Below are 27,979 nucleotides of genomic sequence, written 5' to 3' on the forward strand. Positions count from 1 at the left end.
TAACACAGATCATTTAATGTCACCTCAGTGCTAAGTGTAGTTAATCTAACAAAAGTATATTGGTTCAGACTGATGGTCCATCAAGTTTAGTATCCTGCTTCCAACTGTGGCCAATCCAAGTCACAAGACAAGATTCCCAATCTGCTGTAAGTGTTATTCTCTGTTTACTATATGGGAAAATGCTGAGCACAGTCCCATTACTGCATGGGAATTTTGGCTATGTGTGAGCATCCATACATTATACCTGAATGTACACCTGCTGGCAAAGTTTAATAAAAAGAATTACAAGTAAAATATGTATTCCCAAACTGCAAAATGTTAACATATTTCAGTAAAGAAGGCGTACGAAGCACTCATATGCCATACAAAACAAGAAACCCCCGAAACGCTCTTCTGAAAGCTGTCCCTTAATACACAACCTTTGAGGAATCAGCAGAGAAAACACTAAAATTAAGCCCGTTCTTCGCCTCCATGGCAGCGTCAACCTGCTCGCGTCCTCCTCTCTGCCCGTCCGCCCCAGCAACGCATCACCTCCAGCTTACGCGCCCTCTGTTGTGTAAAGGCGGAGGCTGGAGGAGGCCAGACCGCCCCGTAACCTAGCAACAGACGCTGTCGGGCCAGCCACGTTTCCCGCCACCTCGGCCGTGCCGTCCTCCCGCCATGGATGCCCGGAGCTCCTCTGCGACCTGCATCGGAAGCAGGAGAGTACCCATGCCCGAGCGGCGGAGGCTCTCTATGGCCGAGCCACCGCTTCTGCTTCAGAAGAAGCCTCCTCCACCGCCGCCTCCGCCTCCTCGTTTCTACCTGCAACAGCTGGGTGCGGGCACAGGCGGCTCCCACGCTCTCCGGGGCACAGCTGTCCGCGTGCCCTACACCTCTGCGGACGCCGAGCTGCTGACGGGCAGACAGATGGCCACCAACGGTTGGATTAAGTCGCGATGGGCTTTAGCACACCCCGCGCCACCGCAACCGGCTCATTTCGTGCTGCTCCCGGAAGGGAGGGAGGAGCCGCCCTTGCAACAGCTGGGTGGGAGGGAAGAGCCGCTGCATTGTGAACACTTCCACCACCACCATCATGGAGCTTACAATTGGAACTCAAAAGTCGTGTCCGAAAGAGCGCATCGAGCGCAGCTGGGAGGTGAGGAAGAGCATAATAAGAGACTTTTTGACTGGTCCGGTTTGTTTTCATTTGGGGGAGGGGGGTGCATGAGACATTAGCATATGACTCGCATACCTACATCTCTTACATATTCATTACTAGCTGATGCCCCGGCGTTGCACGGGTATTTAATTATAGCAATAACACTGTAAATGGATTCAAATAAAGATACTTTATAGTGGTGAATGAAATTATTTTTTTACAGCTTAATAAAAAGTACAATATTCAAATTATAATGTGAAATATTTGACAAAATGAATACAAAACAACTAACGCAAAACGTGATTATAAACAACAATTTTAGTTTCACCTCCTGGAGCAAGAACATATAAATTATTGGGTGAACCCAGCCTTGAGCAAGCAACATAGAGTTGTGGGCCGCGAGACCCCCAGAACATATCACCCCAGGTAGTGAGGGATCTGCATACCAAGTTTCGTTCAAATCGGTCAAGCCGTTTTTGAATTACTGTGAGAATGGCAGCTTTTTACATTTTTTCCATTGACATGAATGGGTGAAATCTGATTTTATGTTTGTAGCTCCGCCCACGTGTGCAGGTGGGCCGCGAGACCCCCAGAACATATCATTCCAGGTAGTGAGGGATCTGCATACCAAGTTTCGTTCAAATCGGTCAAGCCGTTTTTGCGTGATCGCGGCACATACACACACACACACATACATATATACATACCTCCGATTTTATATATATAGATGGTTAATCACAAACAAACAAAAGTTGACCCTTGGTGCTCCACAGAGACGAAGACACAACCTAAAACAAAAGGAAATGTTCAAGATGCAGGCTTTTTATTTGAAATATAGTCATTTAATCCACATAGTATAATGTCTAAAAACACAATTGATGGGGACTGTGGACCCAACACGGTCTGTGTTTCCACGACCCTGTCTTCCTGCATCTTGAATATCTCCTCCACAGTTCTCTTGTTTTTGGTTGTGTCTTCATCTCTGTGGAGGCCAAGGGTCAACTTTTGTTTGTTTGTGATTAACCATAATGAATATGTAAGAGATGTAGGTATGCAAGTCATATGCTAATGTCTCATGCACCCCCCTCCCCCAAATGAAACAAACTGGACCAACTTTTGTTTGTTAATCAAAACACATGCACACACACCAGGCCATGAAAACAGTGGAGATATATACAGTATATATATATATATATTTAACTGAAATGAGCTAGCACCATGGAAATTTGTCTCATTATGTCCCCTCTCACATTTGCATAAATTAGCAAGGGGAGAGTGCACTTTCCCTCTCCTCCTTAAGCCTGACACTAGCACCCTTCTCTTTTCTCCTCCTAATCCCATCTCTTTCTCATACCATGCAAGTGGATAGAAAAAAACATAGCACCTACTACCCATCAACCCCAAACAGAACATTTTTCCTCAGGTCATTCACAAGCAGCACTTTTTTCCTTCTCCCAACTCGCCTCCAGGCAGCACTTTTTTTCTAGCCGTTCTATCCCCAAGGCAGCACTTACCATGGCAAATTGAAGGATGAGTTGGCACCCTCCAAGACACCTAAAAGAGAGGGCCCTCTGAAAACTTTGATCAGGAAAGAGGGCGAGGAACTCCTTAACACTAAACACTAGTTAGGCAGTTGCACCAAGAACAAAATAATAAAATTTATACAGTATATCCTCTCTGAACACACTACCAAAAACCCTTATCCACACCCATGTCACCTCTCGCCTAGATAGGGTGACCAACTGTCAGCCATGAATTTAAGGGAGATTTAGTCATGACAAATTTTTAGTGGTGCGGTGTCACTCCAGCAAATGTTTATGGAATGGATAATATTAAACAAAACAATTAATTTACATTGTATATAATGTACAGCAGGTCACAATATAGAATAAAAATTTACAAATTTGCATGTTTCTTAGTCCTAACCTATATGTATTTGTCCACTAATGCTGCAGAAGTAAGCTGGGAGGATCCAAAAAAATTAGCTCATTAGCTCTCTAATAATGGAGTTCTCTGGAAATGAAGGAGAGTTGGTCACCCTAAGCCTGCCCTAGACTACTGCACCTTGCTTCTCACAGGTCTTATACGTAACCATCTCTCTCCCCTTCAAAGCATTCAAGATTCTGTTGCACGACTTATTTTCCACCACAGTCGCTATTCTCACATCACTCCTCTCAAGTCACTTCATTGGCTTCCTATCCATTTCCACATACAGTTCTTGTAGGTCTTATTGACCTACAAGTGAATTCACTCTGCAGTTCCTTAATATCTCTCCTCTCTTATCTCCCTATACTCCTTCCCAGGAAATCCGTTCATCAGGCAATCCTCTCCTATCTGTATTAGGGTGGTCTATAAGACTGTGGTAAAAATTCAACTTTATCAGAACATGCCCCCACAAGTTTGAATATGTTCTACTTCATATAGATAAGATATGGTTAAAATTTTAAGTAGTATGGGACAAATTTAGAGGTTGCTCATGATTCTACAATATCCTTATAATGCGGCTGGCTATTCATAACTGGTAAAGTGGTTAGAAACCACTACTATTTTTTTATATAAAACATTTTTATTGAAAATTGTCATGACAATTCAATATAAACACAGGTCAGATCATGGAGTATCATTGCCATGCACAAGGTACATCATATCTTAGGAACACAGATTTTCAGATGGAGCGTCCTGGGCACCCAGCCTCCACCCAGGAAACCAATATTAGCTGCAAAATCTGGATGGCAATATGAACCCAGTGCTGTGCCAGTGGCGCAAGCAATCCCTGTAGTAGCAAAGGAAATTTAGCATCAAGTATCCAATGTAACAACAACATAACAAATTGGAAAATCTCTAAAAAAGGAGATAGCTTTTCAAGATCAACAGTGCCCACCAATCCCCTCCCCTACCTACTCCCACAAAATTCCCCCTCCACCTAAATCCCACTACCCCATATACCCACCAAACAAGTTCCACTCCACTTATGCGAACTAGAACGTAAGAGCCATGTCCCAATGTGAACGGACCCCACTCAACCCACCAGGCCACACACTCCAACAAGCAGGCACTCGCAATCCCCTCCCCACAGCCTCATGTCCATTCATACAATAAACATCCAAAATTAACAGGCAAATTCCAAACATGGAAACACACATGCAAGAAGTAAAAAAAAACGAGTGGATACCAGATGGAATGCGATGAAGGGGACAGAGCAGAAGACATAAGTACTTGGCATCCGCGTGTCTACGACCATGGCACAGACCAAATTATAGCGGGTGCCACATATATCCAACAAAGGTTTCCCCCACACTGCCATTTAATTTATTAAAGGAATCTCATCCACATCCATGCCACAGAAACTCCTCAAAAGCCAGATACCCACATTCAAACAACTAATCCAGAGTCCTGTTCATCAAACTCGCACAACCAAGAGAGGCCTCATAACACGATTATAATGATACTCATTCTGCATAGGGTAAGAGTCACCTCTCCCCCCATGAGATCATTAGCAAAAGCCTTTATATACAACTAGTCTTATAGCCCGTTACATTAACGGGTGCTAGAATATATGTGTGTGTGTCTGTCTTTATTTCTTTCTCTCTCTCTCTCCTTAGCCGCTTTCTTTCTTTCTGTCTTTCTTTTTCCTTGGCTGTCCATCACCACCCCTTGCCTGCTCCCCCTGTCCATTCTCCCTTCCTTTTACCTCCCCTATGTCCACCACCACCCCTTCACTGCCCTCCTTATACAGCAGCAGCCCTTCTCCCTTTGTTTTACCTCCCCCCTATCTTTCCTTCTCCCCCTGTCCAACATTAGGCCTCCGTTCCTTTTTCTTCACCTTCCCTGTCCATCAGCACCTCTTTCCTTCTCCCCCTGTCCAGCAGTAGGCGTCCCTTCCTTTTTCTCCCCCCCCCTCCTTCTTATCCCTATGATATACTTACCTTGCTCTGCCCCTTATCAGAGTTTCCCGACAGCCGCCCAGTTGCACCCATTGGAAAAGTTCCCTCTGCCGCATCCTGCATCCCTCATGACGCAACTCCCGCTGTCTTTCTTTCTGTCTGTCTCTGTCCCTGGCCCCCTTTGTCTTTCTGTCTTTCTGTGTATCTCCTTGCCCCTGTGTCTTTCTTCTTTTCTTTCTGTCTCCCTTCCTCCCTCTGTCTGTCTGTCCAAAGCAGCATTCCCTCCCCCTCCATTTCCCTTCCCCCACACCAGTTCCCTGCAGCAGCATTAGCGTTTTCTCTACCCCCCTTTCCCTTCCCGCGGTACAGACTACGAACCTGGCGATTCCAGCGTGTGCAGCAGTCTTCACACGCTGCTTCGGGTCCTTCTACTGGCCTGATTTAAGTTTCAAGTTTATTAGTTTTTAATATCCCGATCATAAAATAAATATCTGACCGGTTAACAATAATAAAAAATTTAAAATAGGAAAATAAGAACTAGTTAATAGTGTATTAGGAATATTGGAGAAAACATATTAAACATATACAGACAGACATGACCGTGAGGATGAATGGGAAGGAAGGGAAAAGTTACATAATATTAGAAGAAATGATATAGTGGGAAGGGAAAGAACATGAAGTATAATTTTGCATGATATTATGATATGCGCTAAAGTAAAGGGTTAGTATTGGGAGAGTGTTGAAAATTAAATAGATGAAGTAAAGATTAGGATTTATCAAAAGCATCTTGAAATAGGAAAGTTTTAAGATTAGTTTTGAATTTTTGTAAATGAATTTCATCCCGGAGAAATTGAGGGAGAGAATTCCATAATGTTGGGGCAGTTATAGCAAAATTAGTTTTCCTAGTATAGTAGGATTCTTTTAGAGACGGAATAAAAATAAGTTTTTGGTCGGTGGATCGTAAAGATCGGGGAGAACTTTGGGGTATTAATAATTTATCGAGGAATGAAGGTAAGTGGGAATGTTTGATTTTGAAGGTGAGCAGTACGATTTTGTAAATTATACGGTGTGTGACTGGGAGCCAATGAGCCTCTTTAAGAAGAGGGGTGACATGTTCGAATTTACCTATTTTGTAAACTAGTTTAATTGCGGTATTTTGTATGAGTTGCAAACGTCGAAGTTCTTTTTGAGGTAGTCCATTTAACAAAGAATTACAGTAATCTAAGTGGGAAATGACTAAGGAATGAATTAAGATGTTAATTGAGTCAGTATTTAAAATAGAATTGAGTGAACGGATGATGCGTAATTTAAAGAAACAAGTTTTTACTACTGAACTTATGTGGTCATGAAAAGTAAGATCTCTATCTATGGTTACTCCTAGTAATTTTATTTTGGTTTCCATAACTAAGGGTGTGGATTTGATATAAATAGTTCCTGGTAATGTTTCGGATTTTTTAATGGGGAGGAGAAGACCACAAGATTTATCAATGTTGAGTGAAAGTTTGTTAGAGAAAAGCCAATCACTTATAATATCTAATTTGGTATTTAGATCATTTATTTCTGAAGAGTTTGAAGTATTTATCGGGAAGAGAAGCTGTATATCATCAGCATAGGCGAAAATTGAGAATCCCAGTGATTGGGCAAGAGAAAGGAGAGGGGAAAGGAAGATATTGAATAGTAGCGGGGATAAAATAGAGCCCTGAGGAACTCCAAAAGTTTGAGTTATCGGAGAAGAAGTTTGATTTTTTGCATGAACTTTAAAATAACGTTGATGAAAATAGGATATGAACCAGTTGAGAGCGTGACCTGTAATGTTACAGTCTGCTAATCTAGATAAGAGAAGGGAATGGTCGATAGTGTCAAAAGCTGCAGATAAATCAAGGGAAATTAGTATTACTGATTTTAAATGATCGTGAGAGTATTGTATAGTTGTAATGAGACCAAGTAATGATAATTCAGTGGAATGTGAAGTTCGAAAACCAGTCTGATAAGGATGTAAAGCATGTGTTTGATCAAAGAATTCAGATAATTGTGAATGAATAATTTTTTCGGTAATTTTAGAAATTAATGGCAGATTGGCTATGGGACGATAGTTATTTGGTATAGAGGGATCAGTGTTGTGTTGTTTAAGTTTAGGGAAAACTAGAGCTGTTTTCCATGCAGTAGGGACGCAGCAATCAGAGAAGGATTTAGAAATCATTTCCCTTATATAAAGACCAAAGAAAGAAAAGAATTTTTTGAGAAGATATGGAGGAAAACTTTCAATAATGTTATTGGAAGAGTTTATAGATTGTAGAATGGAGAATAGTTGGGTTAGTGACGGTAGTTTGAAGTTAGAGAAAGAACTGTGAGGTAAGAAGGTTAAATCATTATCGGTAGGAGCCGAAAAAGCGGGAAGAGAAGGTCCGAGGTAAGTTCGGATAGTGGTGACTTTGTTGTCAAAGAATTGGGATAGTTCCTCAGCAGATGGTAGAGTTGAAGCAGGAGGGGGGAGGGTTTTTTTTGAATATTTCGAAAGAGATTGTGCAATACTAAAAAGAGTGGATGAATTACTAGTGGTGGAGATAAGTTTTGAGTAATAGTCTTTTTTTGTTTGTTGAATGATCTTTTTGTAGTGAGAAGCTTTTTCTTTATAAGATAAAAGGTCACTGTTATAAAGAGTTTTACGCCATTTGTTTTCTGCCGAACGTACCTGTCGACGGAGGAGGATCAAGTTTTCATTAAACCAAGGTTGGTGTTTCTTGGAGGTAGAGTTAAGAGTAAGTTTATTTTGTTTGACAGATTTGGGGGCTATTGAGTCTAGTAGGGAATTTGTAGCGGTTTCCCAATTAGAAAATTGTTCAGTGATTGATAGAGAAGAGAAATCTTTGAGATTTAAATCGAAGGAGGATTGAATGGCAGGGAGAGTTATGGAATTTAGATTACGGTTGAGAAAGGAATTATTTGTCGGTTTGACGATTTTTGAATGGGTTGGTATGTTAGATTGCCAAATGATTAGTGTGTGATCTGACCATGGTACTAAAATGAAATCAAAATTATGGAAAAAATTGGTCATGGTGGTTGGGCATAGGATCATGTCCAGAATATTTCCTGCAGAATGGGTAGGCGTATGGATGAGAGGTGATAGTGATAAATCGGCTATTAAAAGTTAAGAGTTCAGAAGTATTATAGTGATTGGGGGAGTTGAAGTGGATATTAAAATCTCCAAGAATTATAGACTCAGGATATGCGATATTGAATTCAGTTAGAGTGGAGATAAGAGATGAGAGAGAGATTTTAGTAATTGGCGGGGGTACATAGATAAGTAGAAAGTTAAGAGGAGAGGAGAGTTTGATTGAAAATTGGAGAGATTCAATAGGAATGTGAGAAAAAAGGTTGGAAGTATTTACCTGGAGAGGAATTGAGGCAAGATGTATAATTGCTAGTCCACCTCCTTTTTTATTAGAACGGGGTTGAAAAAATGCTTTATAATTAGGTGGGCAAGCCTGAGTGATGTAAGCATCATCTCCCTGAGTTAACCATATTTCTGTAAGACATAGAATATGAAGATTATGTTGAGTAATAATATCATGGATTAAATGATGTTTATTTTTTATAGAGCGAACATTTATTAGGCCGAAGTTAATTGTAAGGGAGTGGTGGAGTTGATTAAAACAGGGATTGGAAGGTGGATGAAGTGGGATGGAAATAAGTTGCCTTAAGTGTGGTTTGACTTGATTTTTAAAAGTTATGGAATCGGCATAGCGACGGCCCCAAATAGTTGGGATGGACGACATAGTATTTGAAGTAGTAAATGAAAGAATATAGGAAGCAAATACTGAGCAGTGAAAGATCAAGAAGAAAAAGATATATAAATTGAGAATGAAGTAAAACGGTCTAAGGAGAGAGGGGAGAGTAAACAAGGATGAAGTAGAAAGAGGGTTATAACGTGAAGTTAATAAGAAATGAAGGGGCTGCATGAAGGAGCGCATAAAGGAGCAGGACCTGCTCCTTAGGTGCGCGCCTTTGTGGCGTGCGCCGCAAAGCAGTGAAATTTATAGGGGCGGTTACCAGCAAGGGAATATGGGAGGAGTCGTCGGTGCCGCCGCTTTGCGGCGGCGGTCCTTTGCGAGAAAGAGAGGGCCTGTTGAAAGTGGAGAAGATGGACATTAGAGGGGTACAGGTAAAAACAGCAATAACAGTTAGAATAACAGGTAAAATAATCAGTATTTTAAATTATAGAGATAAAATATAAATACCTTAAGTAGGAGTACTAATACAATGCGAATTAGAGTGGGTAAGTAAAACAAACTTGAAATAAAATAGAATTAAAATTTAAAAAAAATAGTAAAAACAGTCAAGTAAAAGTTTTACTCTGGCACGTCACTGATGACATCATCAGAGACATGGCAGAGCAAATCAGGGCAGTAAAAGGGCCCAAAGCAGCGTGTGAAGACTGCTGCACACGCTGCTTGAATCGCCAAGGTAGTCGGATCCGCGGGAAGGGAAGGGAAGGTGGCGGCAAAGGACTCGGGTCCCGAGCCGGGGCGGAAGGTTGCTGGGCTCCTCGGTGGGATCGCTGAGCGGCCGCGATCCCTCTCCTCCGAGACACCCCACCCCCCGCACGCCCGCTGGCCCGCTGGAGGAACGGAGATCGGCGGCTGGCTGCGGTCCCGGCTTGTGGAGGCATCGGCGGCTGGTGACGTAAGCGCGCATGCGCACTCCTACCTAAGGTGCCACCTACATCTCACGGAAATCGGACGCATGTAGATGGGAGTGCGCATGCGCGGCCTAGCATTTTATTATATTAGATGAGCTGTAAACACTGCCAAGATCCATTAGGCAATGATTATATCAATAAGCAGGCTCCCCCCCCCTCTCCTTCCTCCCTTACAACCTCATTCCATTCACACAAAGCCATAAGAAGCTAATAGGTGAATTCCCCAGCACAAAGATATAAGCACCTGAAAGACATAAGCACCTGACAGCCTAAAATCCTAACGCCTCGTCAATGAAGGCGTTAGGTACTAGCGCAGCAGACGGTTTAATGTGCGGTATTCCGCACGTTAAACCGCTACCACGCCTTTGTAAAAGGACCCCTAAGTAGTAAAAAAAAAAAAAAAAGGTGAAATTAGTACCTTATATACTTGACTATAAAGTGAGGTATTTTTCTCCCAAAAAGGTTGATGCAAATATTTGAAAAATAATTTTTATTGAGCAACACAATAGCAATGGAAACACAGCTTAGAACCAAAACATAGCTCATGAAAATATCTGAAACATACCCCCTCCCCCACACACACACACAAGTTGACTCAAATTAAACCAAGATTAAAATTTGGGTTATCATGGTGAGCCAATCTATAAACACTGCTTACACTCCCTCCCTATCAACTATCTTGTAAGTCACCAAACATGATAAAAAGATCTGTGATGCATATATCCCAAAGCTAACATATTCACAACAAGGCTCCTACATAGGAAACCACAACTACAGGTAACCACAAACTTAAAATATGTAGACAAGTTAAACTTACGAGAACTCATACGCTGCATGAGGAATAGAAACAGCACTCTACACTTTGGAAAATAAAAAGAGTAGTGTAAATTTACTGTAAAACCTTCATTTTCTGAGTGACATGGGAAATGCTGGACACAAGATGGTAGAGTATGTAGACAGAGGGGATATGCTGGACATGTTGTACGGCGGAGCAGGGAAACAAGGGGAAGATGTATGGAGGGAGGGTATGAGATGCCGAGTAAGGGATGGAAAGAAAGAGAATGCCTGTTTGGGGGTGGAAGGGAGACAGTGATCATGGAGAGAGTAGGACAATAGAAGGATTCAGATCCCATTTTTAGTGTTTTTTTATCCTTACTGAGCTCCTCTTGAGGAGACTTAAAAAAAAAAAAAAGAGAGAGAGGGAAAGCAACAATCAAGAACATTAAACCAACTTGTGGTAGTTACAAGGATATTAAACAAATCCCTTCACACTTTCCTTGTTTAATCTTTGAGAGGATTTCATGCTTACTGGCATATTTTTAATAATATGCATCCTCTAGCTCAGTGTTCTTCAACCACCGGTCCATGGACCGGTGTCGGTCCACAGAAAATTCCTGCCGGTCTACGCAGGGCCGGCGAGATCGGTGCGCATAATTCCTGCCGGTTTGTGCAGGGCCGGTGAGAGACTCCGATAGTAGCTTCCTCCTCTCTGCTCCCCTCCCAGCAGCTCTCAGTACTTGCCTGCAGCAGTGATTCACTTAGGCAGCCTTGGGGCTTTTGCTGAGTCGTGGCCTGCCTCTGATGATGCAACTTCCTCTTTCCTCAGAGGCAGCGCGACCCATCAAAGGACCCAAGGCTGCCTAAGTGAATCACTGCTGCAGGCAAGTACTGACAGCTGCTGGGACGGGAGTGGAGGGAAGGGGAGGGGAGGAAGTCACTGTTGGAGGCTGGGAAGCTGCTGGATAAAGGAGGGAGAAAGAAGGAGAGATGCTGCTGGGAGGGGAGGAGGGGAAGGGAAGGGAAGAGAGTTATTGTTGGATAGGGGGAGGAGGGAAGGGAGAAGGTACTGCTGGACAGGGGAGGCAGAAAAAAAGAAGGAAACAGCTGGCAGGAGATTAGAGGAGGGGAAGGGATCAGGGTGGAATGGAGAAATCAGATGAGGGAAAGGGGAGAGACAGGAATAAGAAAGTAGAGAGAGATTGATGCTGGGAAGGGGGGTCAGCAGAGAAATAAGGAGAGGGACAAAGATGCTAGATCTGGTGTAGGAGAGATAAAAATGAAGAGAGCAGTGACGAAATGAATCATGTAAAAAGGATAGAGGGGTGCAGGCTAGAGGGAAAGGGGAGAGGGGCATAGAAAGAAGGCAGATACCATATGGAAGGGGAAGAGGGTAGACAGTGGATGAAAGGGGCAGATGCTGGAAGGAAGAGAGTGAAAAGAAGAAGAAAGCAGAAACTAGAGACGATAAAAGGTAGAAAAAAATGTTTTTATTTCTATTTTTTGATTAGAATATATCAGATTTGAAATATATATCCTACTAGAGCTGGTGTTAGACATAAGTGGGGACTGCAAAGCCCAGGTAGTGATTCTTTAGCTTCCAGCTGGCTTAGGGCTCTCTCTGACCAGGGGACAGTTGCCCTAGTTGCACTCCCCTAACACTATTCCTGTCATGTGTGACTGCGGTATTCTGTTAGCATGATATTTCTGTGTAGCATTCTGTAATAATTTGGCTTATTCCATTTTCTTGATATTATAGGGGATATATGTGAAGGAGAGGGGAGACAGGGGTTTTGCAGATGGGATCAAATGGTTTGCGGGGACCGAGCTTGCGGGGACGGGGCAGAAACGTTTTTTTTTTATTTCAATCTTAGTAGTTTGCCAGTCCACAAAATAATTATTTTATTTCCTCTGGTCCATAGGTGTAAAAAAGTTGAAGAACACTGCTCTAGCTGTTTCACTGATTTTCTCATTTTAAGGCTTATTACATACTTTTTCAGCCTTTGTGAGATGTAACAGATTAATAATATTACAAATATTTTTATTGAGAGGTTAAGAACATAAGAATAGCCTTACTGGGTCATACCAAGCCCAGTAGCCCATCTTCCCCATCTCATGCCAGTACTTTCCCCCCCCCCCCCCCTTGAATCCATTAAATTATATTCTAGTAAGAAAGTAGTTGAACTTTTAGAAACTGCTATCCTCTGATAATGGCTCGTAATAAACTTGGGAATCAAAATATATAAAATTGTACTGAAGTAAAATAAGAGTGGTGGACACATGGAACGCGCTTCCGGAGGTTGTGATAGGCCAGAGCACGCTACAGGGGTTCAAGGAAGGTTTAGATAGGTTCCTAAAGGATAAGGGGATTGAGGGGTACAGATAGAAGTAGAGGTAGATTATAGGAATAGTCAGGGACCACTTCACAGGTCATAGGCCTGATGGGCCGCCACGGGAGCGGACCACTGGGCGTGATGGACCTCTGGTCTGACCCAGTGGAGGCAACTTCTTATGTTCTTATGTTCTTAAGGGGGCCATTTGAAGGGTGGTGGGTGAGTTGTGAGGGAGTTGTTTTGAGATAAAGCAGCTGCATGCTTGATTAGTATGGTTATTTTTGGAGAGGGGGCTGTGTGTAGATTGGTAGAAGAGCCGTAAGGATAATTTCAGTGTTGTGGTGATGCCAGAAATTTGAAGTTGAGGCAGTTTTAGGTTCTAGGACAAAAGAGAACAGGGATAAGGCAGTTTAAAAGGAGTAATTCCTTGCTATGTTTAACTGCATGTAAACTTAGGAATCAAAATATATAAAATTGTATTTAAGTAAAATAAGGAACGGAGAAACGAACCATGGTAGTATAAGTGCCTATAAAACAGGAGTACTGAAAAAGGTGACAGGAAAACCAAAGTAACAAACCTGTGTTGTTGAACTCCTGTACACTCTTCCTTCAATATAGAAGAGGAAACATGGGTAACCTGAATTTAGCCATGCGTTACCTTAAAATATCAAATAAATTACTCCTGAGCCAGTGGCATTAACTGAAGATAAGGAGATACCGTAGAGTTCAGTATGACCCAACTAACAAAAAGAGGCAGAGTGTCTGCCGAGTTAAGGTGCTGAATAGAATCCTCTTAGGAAGCAATAGAAAAACTTCTAAAAAAAATGGTAACCTCAATGTTTTCTCACGAGGAGAAAACCTCAGTGTTATCTCACATTATCTCGTGAGGAAAAAAACCTCAATGTTTTCTTGTGTTTTTTTCATGAAGAGAAAAACAAAATGAGAAATAAAATTGCTGGACAGAAGCATAATACCAGAGGACCAGCAAAACCCAACATAAACTGAGAATAAAATCTTGTGTGTGGATAGAAGAGCACACCATGATATTCCTACAGAAATATAGGAGCATAAAGGCAGAAAAAGTCAAACAGAAAGAGTCAACTACTCTGCTCCTCTGCAGAGCCCCCCCCCCCCTAACTCCTCCTTTCTTAGTAAAAACAAGAAGTAAAATAACTTTGTGAGACCATTAAAAAATTTTCTCAGGAGCTTCTCATGAGGAACTTTATCAAAAACTTTCTGAAAATCTAGATACACTATATCAGCTGGCTCACCTTTATCCACATGTTTATTCACATCTTCAAAGAAACCAAGCAAATTTGTGAGGCAAGAACTCCCTCGGCTGAACCATGCTGACTCCATCTCACTAAATCATGTTTGTTTATGTGTTCCTCAATTTTATCTATATATATAAAATTGGAGGTATGTATGTGTGTGTGTGTGTGTGTGTGTATGTGCCGCGATCACGCAAAAACGGCTTGACCGATTTGAACGAAACTTGGTATGCAGATCCCTCACTACCTGGGATGATATGTTCTGGGGGTCTCGCGGCCCACCTGCACACGTGGGCGGAGCTACAAACAGAAAATCAGATTTCACCCATTCATGTCAATGGAAAAAATGTAAAAAGCTGCCAACGCAAAAACGGCTTGCCCGATTTGAACGAAACTTGGTATGCTGATCCCTCACTACCTGGGGTGATATGTTCTGGGGGTCTCGCTGCCCACCTGCACACGTGGGCGGAGCTACAAACAGAAAATCAGATTTCACCCATTCAAGTCAATGGAAAAAATGGAAAAAGCTGTGGGACCGATTTGAACGAAACATGATATGCAGATCCCTCACTACCTGGGGTGATATGTTCTGGGGGTCTCGCAGTCTACCTGCACACGTGGGCGGAGCTACAAACAGAAAATCTGATTTCACCCATTCAAGTCAATGGAAAAAATGTAAAAAGCTGTGGGACCGATTTGAACGAAACTTGATATGCAGATCCCTCACTACCTGGGGTGATATGTTCTGGGGGTCTCGCGGCCCACCTGCACACGTGGGCGGAGCTACAAACAGAAAATCAGATTTCACCCATTCAAGTCAATGGAAAAAATGTAAAAAGCTGTGGGACCGATTTGAACGAAACTTGATATGCAGATCCCTCACTACCTCATATGTTCTGGGGGTCTCGCGGCCCACCTGCACACGTGGGCGGAGCTACAAACATAAAATCTTATTTCACCCATTCATGTCAATGGAAAAAATGTAAAAAGCTGTGGGATCTCCAGTTATTTTACTTAGCAACCTTGACCCACCAAAACTTTGCAATGGCACAAGGCTTTGTGTAAAGAGGTTACTGTCCAATGTAATTGAAGCGACTATCTTAACCGGAAAGGGACAAGGTGAAACCGTATTTATCCCGCGGATACCACTTATTCCAACAGATCTTCCTTTTCAGTTTAAGAGATTGCAAATTCCAGTGAGACTTGCATTCTCTATCACAATCAACAAATCACAAGGACAGACTATTACATACTGTGGAGTGGATTTAAGATCCCCCTGTTTTTCCCATGGACAACTCTATGTTGCTTGCTCAAGGGTGGGTTCACCCAAGAATGTATATGTTCTTGCTCCTGGAGGTGAAACTAAAAATGTTGTTTATAATCAAGTTTTGTGTTAGTAATATTTCACATTATTATTTGAATATTGTACTTTTTATAAAGCTGTAAAAAAATAATTTATTTCACCACTATAAAGTATCTTTTTTTGAATCCATTTACAGTGTTATTGCTATAATTAAATACCCGTGCAACGCCGGGGCATCAGCTAGTTTTTTATAATTGTTTCTACCATTTTGCCCGGCACTGAAGTGAGGCTTACCAGTCTGTAATTTCCCGGATCTCCCCTGGAGCCCTTTTTAAAAATTGGCTTAACATTGGCCACCTCTTCAATCTTCAGGTACTACAGATGATTTTAGCGACAGGTTACAGATCACTAACAGCAGGTCAGCAATTTCATGTTTGAGTTCTTTTAGTACCCTGGGATGTATAGCATCTGATCCAGGCGATTTATCACTTTTTAACTTGTCTAATTAGCTTAGTACATCTTCCAGATTCACCGTGATTTCTTTCAGTTCCTCCGCATTATCACCCTTGAAAACCATTTCCGGTTCAGGTAGATCTCTTACATCTTCTTCCGTAAAGACCGAAGCAAAGAATTCATTCAGTCTTTCCGCTATGGCCTTATCCTCCATGAGCAACACTTTTGCTCCTTGATCATCCAACGGTCCCACAGATTCCCTCACAGGTTTTCTGCTTCTGATGTACCTAAAAAAATTGTTATGAGTTTTTGTCTCTTTTGCAAGTTTCCGGTTGTTTTTCTACACAGTAAGCCACTATGTCATTTTAGTTTTATACTCCATAGTATCGGCTTTTCTAGAATATTTTCTATTCTCTAAAGCAGGGGTGTCAAAGTCCCTCCTCGAGGGCTGCAATCCAGTCGGGTTTTCAGGATTTCCCCAATGAATATGCATGAGATCTATTTGCATGCACTGCTTTCATTGTATGCTAATAGATCTCATGCATATTCATTGGGGAAATCCTGAAAACCCGACTGGATTGCAGCCCTCGAGGAGGGACTTTGACACCCCTGCTCTAAAGCAATTCTTTTCAAGAAAATCATGCTTTCTTTGATTATGAAATGCCTTTCCCTTTTCATTCGTATCTACTCAGGGATAGGACTGGTTTCAACTGTTCATTGAGTCAGCTACTCCATATAGGTGCATTAGTCAGTAGTCCTTTAATTTAGTTTTTGAATCTTTTTGGCATCTCCATCGCCTATATTTAGATTCAACTGCCTCTAGGGGGTTGTTTATTATTTTCCAGAATCTTCCATTTACCTCTAGTAGGACATGGAGTTCCTCTATTCGTTTTTTCCATTAGGATCTTTCCCTTGCCTCTGTGCTCTCATATCAGACATTAGGTCTAGTTTTTTGCGGTGCAACTCGAATCTTTCTCAGTTTATTGGAACCCATCTCTCTCTCTCCATCCCTTTTATTGAAGCTAGCGAGTCCCACATGTAAGAATATGCTTGTCTAAGGATAAAGCAGTTACTTACCGTAGCGGGTGTTATCCTGGGATAGCAGGCAGATATTCTCACAACCCACCCACCTCCCCTAGTTGGCTTCTTTGCTTGGGCATTGAACTGACAATCTCATGATTATTGGCACTTGGACATCCTGGCGATTAGGACGTCCAAGTGCTGATTTAGGATACTTTTTGGAAATCTATATTTTTTGATTTATGGGCCCCATTACCTGTAATTTTCATCAAGTAACATTCTACCCATCATAGAAAGATGTAGGCCAGCTCTACAATATAGTCTTTTGTTTTTCCATATATTTCCCCATCCTCCAATGTATCTAAGACCACCTTGTTGACACCAGCTTTAAGCCACTTAATGAACTTTGTATGCTAAATAATTGATTTTCTGGTGACACTGGGTAGGCAGGACCTCTCGCCGGCACTGCTATAGTATCGGTGGGGGAGGCAGGAAATCCCTGCGTGCTGGTGCTCCCCTTGCCTGCTGTATGGAGGGAGGAAAGGCATATACAACTGAGTGGGTAGATCTGAATCAATTGCTTACGCTTTCAAAAAAGTTTCATGGTAATAGGTTTAAAAAGAATTGGAGAAAATATTATTTTCATCTAGCATAGAGTTAAGCTCTCAATGAAATTCACTGCCAGATGATGTTGTAAAAGCAGCTTAAAAAAGGAGAGGATACAGGAGGTAAAGTCTATGACATAGGGAGACATAGGGAAAGCCATGGCAGCATGGAATCTGTTTTAAATTTATGGGATTCTGCCACTGTTGAAAGCAGGTTGCTGAGTTAGATGGACCTTTGGTCTGACCCATAATGGAAACTGTAATGGTATTATATAATAGATGATTTATTTTTATTTGGAAAGTGTTTTAGAGATACTTAAAGCTAAAAATGAACAACTGTTTTTTTTATTTCCAGGTTGGACAAGCCCAGTGAAAGTCATTCCTGCTTTAACATCTCGAGGTCAGAAGCCTAATCTAACTCAGACATTTGCTTTCAAAATGGAGCCTACATTTCAGGTAATGCTTTTGGTACTTCCCTAATTGGAAAAATAGATTGAAGTACTGATATCCTGGAAGACTCTAATTAAAGCCAGTAAGACATGTTTGCTTGCGTTCCAAATGGGTATCTATAATAATAAAACACTAAGTACCTGCGTGATCCGTAGGTCCTTGGCCGGCGCACTTATAACAGCTCTACACTCGCGGACCCCAAGGTAATGTTGTGCGGTCTGGCCGGCTCCCTTACACTCCACGCCCAAAGTTTTTTTAAAGTTCAAAGCCGCCACCACGGCTCCTCTCACGAGCCGCACCTGCGTCAGAGAAGGCTTCTGATGCAGGCGGGGATCATGAGAGGAGCCACCACAGCATCTTTAAACTTAAAAATAACTCCGGCAAGGGACTAAGGGAGCTGGCCAGACCACTGGAAGGAAAGGGGGGAGGGGGAAATGTTGCTGCTGCACAGGGACGTGGAGGGGGAGGGAATGCTGCTGCGGCTTCTGCACAGGGAAGTGGGGGGAGGGAAATGCTGCTGCAGTACAGGGAAGTGGAGTGGAGGGAGGGAAATGCTGCTGCACAGGAAAATGGAGGGGGAGGGAATTCTTCTGTTGTGGCTGCTGTACAGGGAAGTGGGGGGAGGGAAATTCTGCTGCACAGGGAAATGGAGAGGGAGGGAATGCTGCTGCGGCTGCTGCACAGGGAAGTGGGGGAGGGAAATGCTGCTGCACAGGGAAGTGAGGTGGGGGAAAATGATGCTGCACAGGAAAATGGAGGGGGAGGAATTCTGCTGCGGCTGCTGCACAGGGAAGTGTGGGGGAGGGAAATGCTGCTGCTGCATAGGGGGCAGGGAGAGAGACAGATAGAAAGAAAGACAGACAGCGGGAGGGAGAAAGAAAGGAAGAAAGACACAGGGACAGGGAGAGAGACAGAAAGACAGACAGACAAATGGGGCCAGGGAGAGAGACAGACAGAAAGAAAGACAGCGGGAGGGAGAGAGACAGAAAGAAAGAAACAGGAGTAGGGAGAGAGACAGAAAGAAAGACAGACAGACATGTTAATGTAACGGGCTTAAAGACTAGTCTTATAGAAAAGAAAACATATAAACAGAAAAAATGACATATCACAGATTACTTAGAAAACTGTATTAAATATTCAAAACAGAAGCAGACTAAAGCAGTACAAATAACATAAGGGCCAGATCCTCAAAAGTCGCTGGTAAAATCTGGCGAGTCGATTTAGTGACCTTAGTGGGAGCGATTTGACTTCTATGGGTGATTTTCAGCATAAAAGCATGCAAATTATATGCATGCTATTTGTGCAGAGAAGTGTCGGTAAAGCGGGGGAGGGGGGAGAGAGACCTTAGGTGCCTGGGCCAATCAGAGCCTTAGGCCCCTCCCTGGTGCATCCCAGGATTCACTGAGAAGAGGAAGGCCCTCCATTTTGAAGAGGCGGGCCTATCAGCTGGAAGGAGTAGGCATCCCTACTGCCAGACTTCATCTTAAAGGTTTGAGAGGTTGTCAGGGTCGGGGGGACGCCAGCGGCAGGAGGGAGAGTGCATCCCTCCTGCATCGTTTGTCTTAAAGGTGCAGGGGTGTGTGAGGCTGTCAGGGGTTAGGGGGATGGTGGACCCTGGAGGCAGGAGGTAGTGGACATCTAAAGTCTAAAGGGGTGGGGGGTGTCATGAGGAGTTGTCGAGGGGAGAGGGACAACAGCGGCTGAAGGGAGTGGGCATACTTCCTGCCAAACGGAGGACATCAAACGACCCTGGGGGGGGATCAGTGGAAGGGAGGGAGGAATCGAGGGTCTTTTTTAATTTTGAGGAATGATTTTCTATCTAAAACATTACTGGTGCTGACCTTGTGCTCTATGCCTTTGTATTGAAGAACCATCTTCTGTCAGATGAGATGTGTGTTTGTTTTGGGGATGATTCATTTGGTCGGTGGATTAGAGAACAGTTGTCTTCTGAAGGGTTAACCCTTTAAGTATGCAATGTAATTGGATACATTTCTAAGTAAGATCTCAGCCTGTGATAAGCAAGCGAATATGTATCATGCACAGAAATTTTGGGGAGAAGTTGTAAAAGTACGCAAAATATTAAAAAAATTTACTAATGTAAGCATTCGCTCTATAGTTAGTAGTGCATTGTTTCTAACATTTTATTTTTTGTGCTCTTAGCATTCAGATGATACTTATTCTGTGAACCAGAGAGAGGAAGCTGCTAGGAAATTTATGTATACATCATCAACACAAAGGTGGGGTATATTTAATGCCTCAAGAATTGTTTCTGAACTATGGATCAGTTCACCATACTCAGAGACCTGAGAAGGGTCAAAAATAGCTCCCTGGGGATATTATTCCACCCCTTCCCCCCTTATCAAGTTGAATTAGAGGTTTTTAGTGCAGACTGGCGAGGTAAGTGCTCCAACACTCATAGGAATTCTATGAGCATCAGAACATTTACTGGTAAAAAAAACTCTAGCGCAGCTTGATAAATGTGGCCCTTAGTTTTTAATCAATTGATGTAAATTATTTAGTCAAGAAAGTCTATTTAGATGGTAAATACGTATCAACAGAAATTATGAAAGGTTGGTCAATGTTGAGACCTCCTTGTAATTTTCCCAACTATTCTTATTTATATATAGTATCTTTTCACAGACCCTCAGAAATGCCACCAGCCACTCAAATGCATATCATAGTGGTTGGATTTATATATTAATTCCTCACCGGGTCAATCCAACTATTTTTTAAATTTTTTATATTGATGATTTTCAAAAAGTGCATCAGTGCATAGATAACACTTTTTATAAATATAAAGCTAATACTTAGCTTAGCTTAGGTGGTCCATTTTAAGGGATCCTGTCACCGACATGTTTCACATTGCTCGGGTTTCATCAGGGTTGTAATCCTTCAGTTAGAGTTGGTTTCCCACAAAGCGACCACTCCCAAGATTTCAAATGTCATAGGACTGGATACTTTCAAAAAGATTGATCTACTGTGTGTTAGTTAAAACATAAAATAGCAAATGATGACAGTTACAGAACAAAATGGTCTGTCCAGGTTGCCCAGCAGTGATTTGTGCACTTTGGGTAGATGCACATTCAGATTCACATTATAAAACCTGTCCACCAGCATTTATCAACGCTGTTTAAGGAGGATTCTTTATAAGCCAGTGAGGTACTTACCCTTTCCAGACTTTCAGCAAGATTTCATCTGTCTGAAGACGGGGTTCTGAGGCTTTTTTCCTCCTTATATTAAATTCAATAGTTGCAGTATTTCATGAAATGATTTTAATCTTTTTAGAGTCGAGTTGATATATATCCTCTGTGATTATCCCACATATTTTTGAATTTTGCTACCACTTTGCCTCTGCCACTCTTCTGGGAAGGTATTAAGGTCATCCATAAGGAGCCAACTTTTCAAAATGATTAGGGATGCTCAAGCTCCACCCCAGATCCCCACCCCATAATAATAGTACTAATTGTAATGCCATACTTCATTAGCAAATCTCAGAAACTTCCCTTGTACAACAGCACCAAATCAGGCCACCCATCCATACCAGGGGCAGAGCATAGTTGTAATTTTTTTAATGGCAATATTAAGTTCTTTAAGTTGTAAGGGATTGTTAAGGCTTTGCACTACTTCCGAGAGTAATATGGGAAGACCCGATTTCTTAATCTGTAAACATATCTGATGAAAATTATACATCGGCTTTATATACCACAACAAAATGGTTTACTAATTATGTCCCTTGACAATTCCCTCTGTTAGATGTTATTTTCCCATCTTTATATTACATTGAATGGGGGAGTGCCCTTGCCATGACTTTACTATGTTATCTAGTAGCTTTCTTGGTTTATTGCCATAGTTGTAAAACTTAAACTTGGGATAGAAATGCCATTTATTTATGCCAGTGTGTCGGCACACTAATCTCGGGGCTGCGGATAAAGGACACCTGGAAATTTTTTATTGAGAAAATTCTGAACAGGACAAAAACCAAATCAACAGATCAACTTACATCGTTCTAATTTATATTTATTGATTTGTTTTAATATTTATAGACCACATATAGCCTATTATTTTTTTAGACATAACTATTTGACAAATTTGTAACCCAAGCTTCCCAATGCTTTTTAAATATAACATGTATTATGTACATTCTAGAAATTTATGTTTATTTATGAACTGTATATTCGCTGGATGTTCAGCCTTATCTGCTGTGAACCGCCTAGAACCATTTGTGGTCTGGCTGTATATAAGAATAAATTATTATTATTATTACATTCCACTGAAGTATTTCTAAATTTATTCTATACTAGCTGATGCCCCGGCGTTGCACGGGTATTTAATTATAGCAATAACACTGTAAATGGATTCAAAAAAAGATACTTTATAGTGGTGAAATAAATTATTTTTTTTACAGCTTTATAAAAAGTACAATATTCAAATAATAATGTGAAATATTACTAACACAAAACTTGATTATAAACAACATTTTTAGTTTCACCTCCAGGAGCAAGAACATATACATTCTTGGGTGAACCCACCCTTGAGCAAGCAACATAGAGTTGTCCATGGGAAAAACAGGGGGATCTTAAATCCACTCCACAGTATGTAATAGTCTGTCCTTGTGATTTGTTGATTGTGATAGAGAATGCAAGTCTCACTGGAATTTGCAATCTCTTAAACTGAAAAGGAAGATCTGTTGGAATAAGTGGTATCCGCGGGATAAATACGGTTTCACCTTGTCCCTTTCCGGTTAAGATAGTCGCTTCAATTACATTGGACAGTAACCTCTTTACACAAAGCCTTGTGCCATTGCAAAGTTTTGGTGGGTCAAGGTTGCTAAGTAAAATAACTGGAGATCCCACAGCTTTTTACATTTTTTCCATTGACATGAATGGGTGAAATAAGATTTTATGTTTGTAGCTCTGCCCATGTGTGCAGGTGGGCCGCGAGACCCCCAGAACATATCACCCCAGGTAGTGAGGGATCTGCATATCAAGTTTCGTTCAAAATCGGTCCCACAGCTTTTTACATTTTTTCCATTGACTTGAATGGGTGAATTCTGATTTTCTGTTTGTAGCTCCGCCCACGTGTGCAGGTGGGCCGCGAGACCCCCAGAACATATCACCCCAGGTAGTGAGGGATCTGCATACCAAGTTCGTTCAAATCGGTCCCACAGCTTTTTACATTTTTTCCATTGACTTGAATGGGTGAAATCTGATTTTATGTTTGTAGCTCCGCCCACGTGTGCAGGTGGGCCGCGAGACCCCCAGAACATATCATCCCAGGTAGTGAGGGATCTGCATACCAAGTTTCGTTCAAATCGGTCAAGCCGTTTTTGCGTGATCGCGGCACATACACACATACATACCTCCGATTTTATATATATAGATAGATTTGATATACCGGCCATCAACAAGTATCTGGTCGGTTTACAATGTTAAAATAAAGATACAATTCTAAAAAAAAAAAAAAAGGATCATTTACTAACCCCCTCTTCTACGAAACTTCAATAGCAGTTTCTAACACAGGGAGCCGTGCTGAATGGCCTGCACTGCTCTTGACCCTCTTAGGAACTCATTGAGATTCGGGAGCAGCGCAGGCCTTTCAGCTTGGCTACCCACGCAAGAAACCGCTATTGCAGTTTCATAAAAGAGGGGGTAAGTATTACATAATTGACTGACAAGATTTAGGCTTAGATTCACTAACCTCCCAATCCGTGTCTGATCCTTGAGTGATTGGAGGCAGGCCAACCGATTCACCAACCATTTTCATGCAAATGGAGGTGATCGAAGGCATGCCCCCAACCGACTGCATGGATTGGATTGAGTCAGGGGAGAGTCCTGACAGTAATGACAGGAGAAACAGCCTCTTGTCACTGCTGTCAGGACATCTGCCTCTTTCAACAAGTGCCCCTTCCCCCTCCCTTCCCAAACCAAAAAAATAATGTGTGCCCCGCTTTTAAAATTATGGCAGGAGGGTTCCCACTCCCTCCTGCCATCTCCACTATTTCCCCCACCCCCAAAAACAAATGGCAGGAGGGATGCCGATGCCCTCCTGCCACCCAAGGGATGCCCCCTCCCGGTTCCCGGCCGGACCACCCCCTCCCCATTCCTTTAAAAACGTTGGGAGCAGGAGGGGTGCCCAGTCCCTCCTGCTACTTAGGTCTCCTGTGATCTTCGGGAGCAGGAGAAAGTGCAAAGTGCTCCTGCTGCTCTGTCAGCCACGACTCAATACAAGCCTTAAGCCACGCCCCAGTGTATTATGTGATGCACGGGGAGGGACCTAAGGCCATGATTGGCTGAGGCGCCTCAGGCTTCTCCCTTGGGAGGGGCCTGGGGCACCTCAGCCAATCAAGGACTTCCCTAGGGAGGAGTCTAAGGAAGTCCCTTATTGACCATTGTTTTTATAGAAAGTAGCATCTATAATTTGAAATGCTTTATTTTCCCTATTTGATTAAAACATGGAGATATGTGGAAACACAGATGTGTTGGGTGGTTCTTATAGTCAATTTATTATGGTACATCACAAATAAGTTTTTCTCTAAGAATTTTTTTATCTTCTAATTCATGATTATATGATTTATCTAATGATTATATGTTAATATGGAGCAGTAGTTGACTATTTCCTGATGCACAGTTTAATTTTCAAATTGGTCTATTCTTTGAGAAACATTCTGATTGTATTGTGTTACAGGTTTCTGGGTGACTCACTATTAGTTTTAATGTTGCAGCAATTATGAAGAAGTTTCCTGGGATACTAAGCTGCCACCGAAGATGCTACCACCAGACTCTACACTAGAACAAATGGCAGATCCTGTTTCTCGCCATTTAACATGGAAGAGATATGTGATGGAGCCTGCAATATGGCAAGTCAGTAAATTATTTTATATGAGACTGGTTCTTGAAAACAGAAATACTGTAGCCTGTATGACTCCTTTGTATCTGATGTCATTCTGTATAAAACCTTTAGCTCCCTTGTTCAAAACCTGACAAGGTCAAGTGAGCCTCACAAACTCTTGAAACATAAAATGAGTTTGATTAGTAGTGATACAGCAGGGGTGTCCAGCCTTGGTCCTTGAGGGCCTCAACCCAGATGGGTTTCAGGGTTTCCACAATAAATATGTATCTGTATGAGATCTAAGTACATACAGTGGAGGCAATGCAGGTAAATAGATCTCATGCATATTTATTGTAGAAATCATGAAAAACAAACTGAGTTGTGGTCCTTGAGGACCGAGGTTGGACACTTCTGTTGTAGAGTAACAATAACTGTTCAGTCTTTCTGTAGTTTGTCTACTGAAAAATGCAGGGATTAAAGTATTCTACAGACCATATATAGAAAATGGCTTGATAAAATACGTCTTCCAAATGTATTTAGGCCCCCTATTACCAAACTGCGGTAGAGAGCTTTACTGCAAGCTGGTGAGGTAAATGCTCCACCGCTTATAGGAATTGAATGAGCAACAGAACATGTACCTCGCTGACTTGTGGTAAAACTCTCTACCATGATTTGGTAGAAAGGGACTTTAATTAGGTATGTGCATAGCCGAAAATTTTGGAAAAGTTCTTTTTTGGATCAACCACCCATTCTTTTCCAGATTCCAAATCCTTCTTTTCATTTGTTTTCATTCAGTGTTCATGGGGAAATCAGTTTGCTGGCAGGCATCTGCCACAAAGGCACCAGCATTCCTAGGCATCAAGAGACAAAGGGGTATGAATATTCAGAATCCCCCTGAGAAAGGCAAACTGACACTAACCTTGGTTTGGAAGACCCCCAAGGCACCAGGAAAAGAGTAAAACAGCACCTATATTGTTGAAGATGCAAAAATCCTCTGAACATTGGGCAAATAAATGCCAACAGAGAGAGATTGGAGGATTTTTTTGGGGGAGGGGAGGGGGGATGAACCCTTTAGATGTGTGCCCATTAGAATGTTTCTATAGACAGGTTTACCTGGAAGAATTTGACAGTGAGAGCCACCTTTTCTATTACACTGCTAAAAATATTACCGTACATGAAAAGAATTAGGGCCCTTATTAATTAAGGAAGATTGGAATATAGCCTAAGCATTCATCTACTGTTCCCTTTTAATAAAGGAACTGCCTTTGAACAGTTCCAGATGCAGCATGTGCAATCAATAAATAGTGGCATGAAGAATTCCAAGTCAGTGGAAGATAGAATTATTGAATGGTTCTGCTTTAATAATCTACATCTTTTCAGGTAGCAGAAGCAGGTCTTCTAAAGCTGTGTACCACTGCCCATGTTGAGAATGAGAGGCTAAAATAAGTCTGCATAGGGCTGGCAGAAGGGGTTGTGGTGCCCTTAGTTCTTGCAGTTCCAGTCTTGCAGTTCGAGCTACGGATGAGTTGGTGTTGTCACTGGTTTAAGTTAAATACCAGTGTCACTATTTAATGTAATCCTTATTTATCCCAGGACAAGCAGGCAGCATATTCTTGACTGATGGGTGATGGCACCGACGGAGCCTCGGTATGGACAATTTTAGAGTGATTGCACTCTAAGAACTTGGAAAGTTCTAGTAGGCCGCACCGCGCAAGCGCGAGTGCCTTCCTGCCCGACGGAGGCGCGCGGTCCCCAGTTTCTTAGTTTCCGCAGAGCTAAGAAAACGCGTTCTTTTCAATGGCCGTTGAAAACCCTTTTTTCGCCTTCCCGCTCGCACGATTTTTGTCTCAGAAGAGTTTCTTCCTCCTTTTCTTTTTGTTTCTAGTACTTTTTTCAAAAAAAAAAAACATAAACTTTATTTTCAATTTTCGGGTTTGCCTCGGCGGGGCCTGTTGCCATCATCGAAGCCTCGGCTTTCGATTTGGCAGAGGCCATCTTTACTTTCATGCCCCCTCAGCCAGGGTTCAAAAAGTGCCAACGGTGTGCAAGGCCCATTTCTTTGACCGACCCGCACAACTGGTGTTTACAGTGCTTGGATCCGGATCATAGGGCTTCCACCTGCACCCGTTGTGCCACATTGAAAAAGAGAACGTTGAAAAACCGTCAAATTCAACAGAAATTACTTTTCGGTGCCGACATGGCTGACATCGACACCGGCTCCTTCGCAATCGGCACCCACTTCTTCGACGCCGCACCAGCGTCGCACCAGTCAGGTAAGCCGACTAAGAAGCCTTCCCTGCTCAAGCGCCCTCCGGTCGGTGTGGCAGCGAGTCCAGTCCTGCTGACCACGAAGCGGCCGCGCAAACGCTCCGCCCCCATAGAGGTGAGTGCATCATCATCGGCCTCCTCATCTGGGCGTCGAGCGGCACCACAGGTACCGCAGTAAAAGAAAGCGGTACCAGTGCCTTCACTGGACGAGCGGATTGCAGCCGTCCTCCAGGTGCAGCTTAAGGAGCAGTTGCAGCAGCTCCTCCCTGCTCTCTTGGCACTGAACCTTCCAGTCCCGGTCCGGTCTGAGCCACCGGTACCGACAGTGGGGCAGCCCCTATTGTCCGCTTCCACTTTATCGGTACCGGTCCATTCGGCTTCCTCGGCTTCCATGCCAGTACTGGCACCGGAACCGAGAGCTCTTCATCAGGCTGTCCAAACTTCGGCACCGTTACAGCCTCTCACTTCTCCCGGTACCGCTTCTTTGAGGTCAGGTAAGTCGGTACGTAAATCCCGACACCTTGAACCCTCGACGCCGGATTCCCGGGATCGAAGTTTTCAAATCAGGGACCCTGATCTGTGGGGTGACTCCGAAGAGCCACTTCTCTCTGAGGGTGAATGTTCATTTGGTGAGGAGGATCCTTCTGTTCAAGATCCATCCTCTAAACCTGACAATGCCTCTTTCATGACTTTTCTGAAGGAGATGTGTGACTTTCCATTCCCTTGGAGGCTGAGTCCAAAAAGTCTAAAGCGTTCCTTGATGCATTGGACTTCGACCAGCCTCCAAGGGAATTTCTGAAGTTGCCCCTCCATGATATTTTAAGGGAGACTTTCTATAAAAATCTAGAAACTCCCTTGACTATTCCAGGGGCTCCTCGTAAATTAGACTCCTTATACAAAGTCATCCCCATACCTGGATTTGATAAACCCCAGCTCCCGCATGAGTC

At 42.6% G+C, this 27,979-nt stretch overlaps 1 protein-coding gene across 1 annotated transcript in view; it reads left to right on the top strand.

Moving 5' to 3' along the window:
- The first annotated feature begins 699 nt into the window (after positions 1-699).
- Positions 700-27,979, top strand: part of SPATA48 (spermatogenesis associated 48) — a 78,543-nt gene continuing 51,263 nt past the window's right edge. The window contains exons 1-4 of the mRNA XM_033930480.1: positions 700-1,138; positions 17,842-17,942; positions 20,097-20,173; positions 24,658-24,796. Coding sequence (XP_033786371.1) covers positions 712-1,138; positions 17,842-17,942; positions 20,097-20,173; positions 24,658-24,796 — 744 coding nt within the window. The 5' untranslated portion in view covers positions 700-711. The remainder of the gene's footprint in view (positions 1,139-17,841; positions 17,943-20,096; positions 20,174-24,657; positions 24,797-27,979) is intronic.

The sequence above is a fragment of the Geotrypetes seraphini genome, chromosome 2 (assembly GCF_902459505.1).
Source record: "Geotrypetes seraphini chromosome 2, aGeoSer1.1, whole genome shotgun sequence".
In the NCBI taxonomy this organism is placed as follows: Eukaryota; Metazoa; Chordata; class Amphibia; order Gymnophiona; family Dermophiidae; genus Geotrypetes; species Geotrypetes seraphini.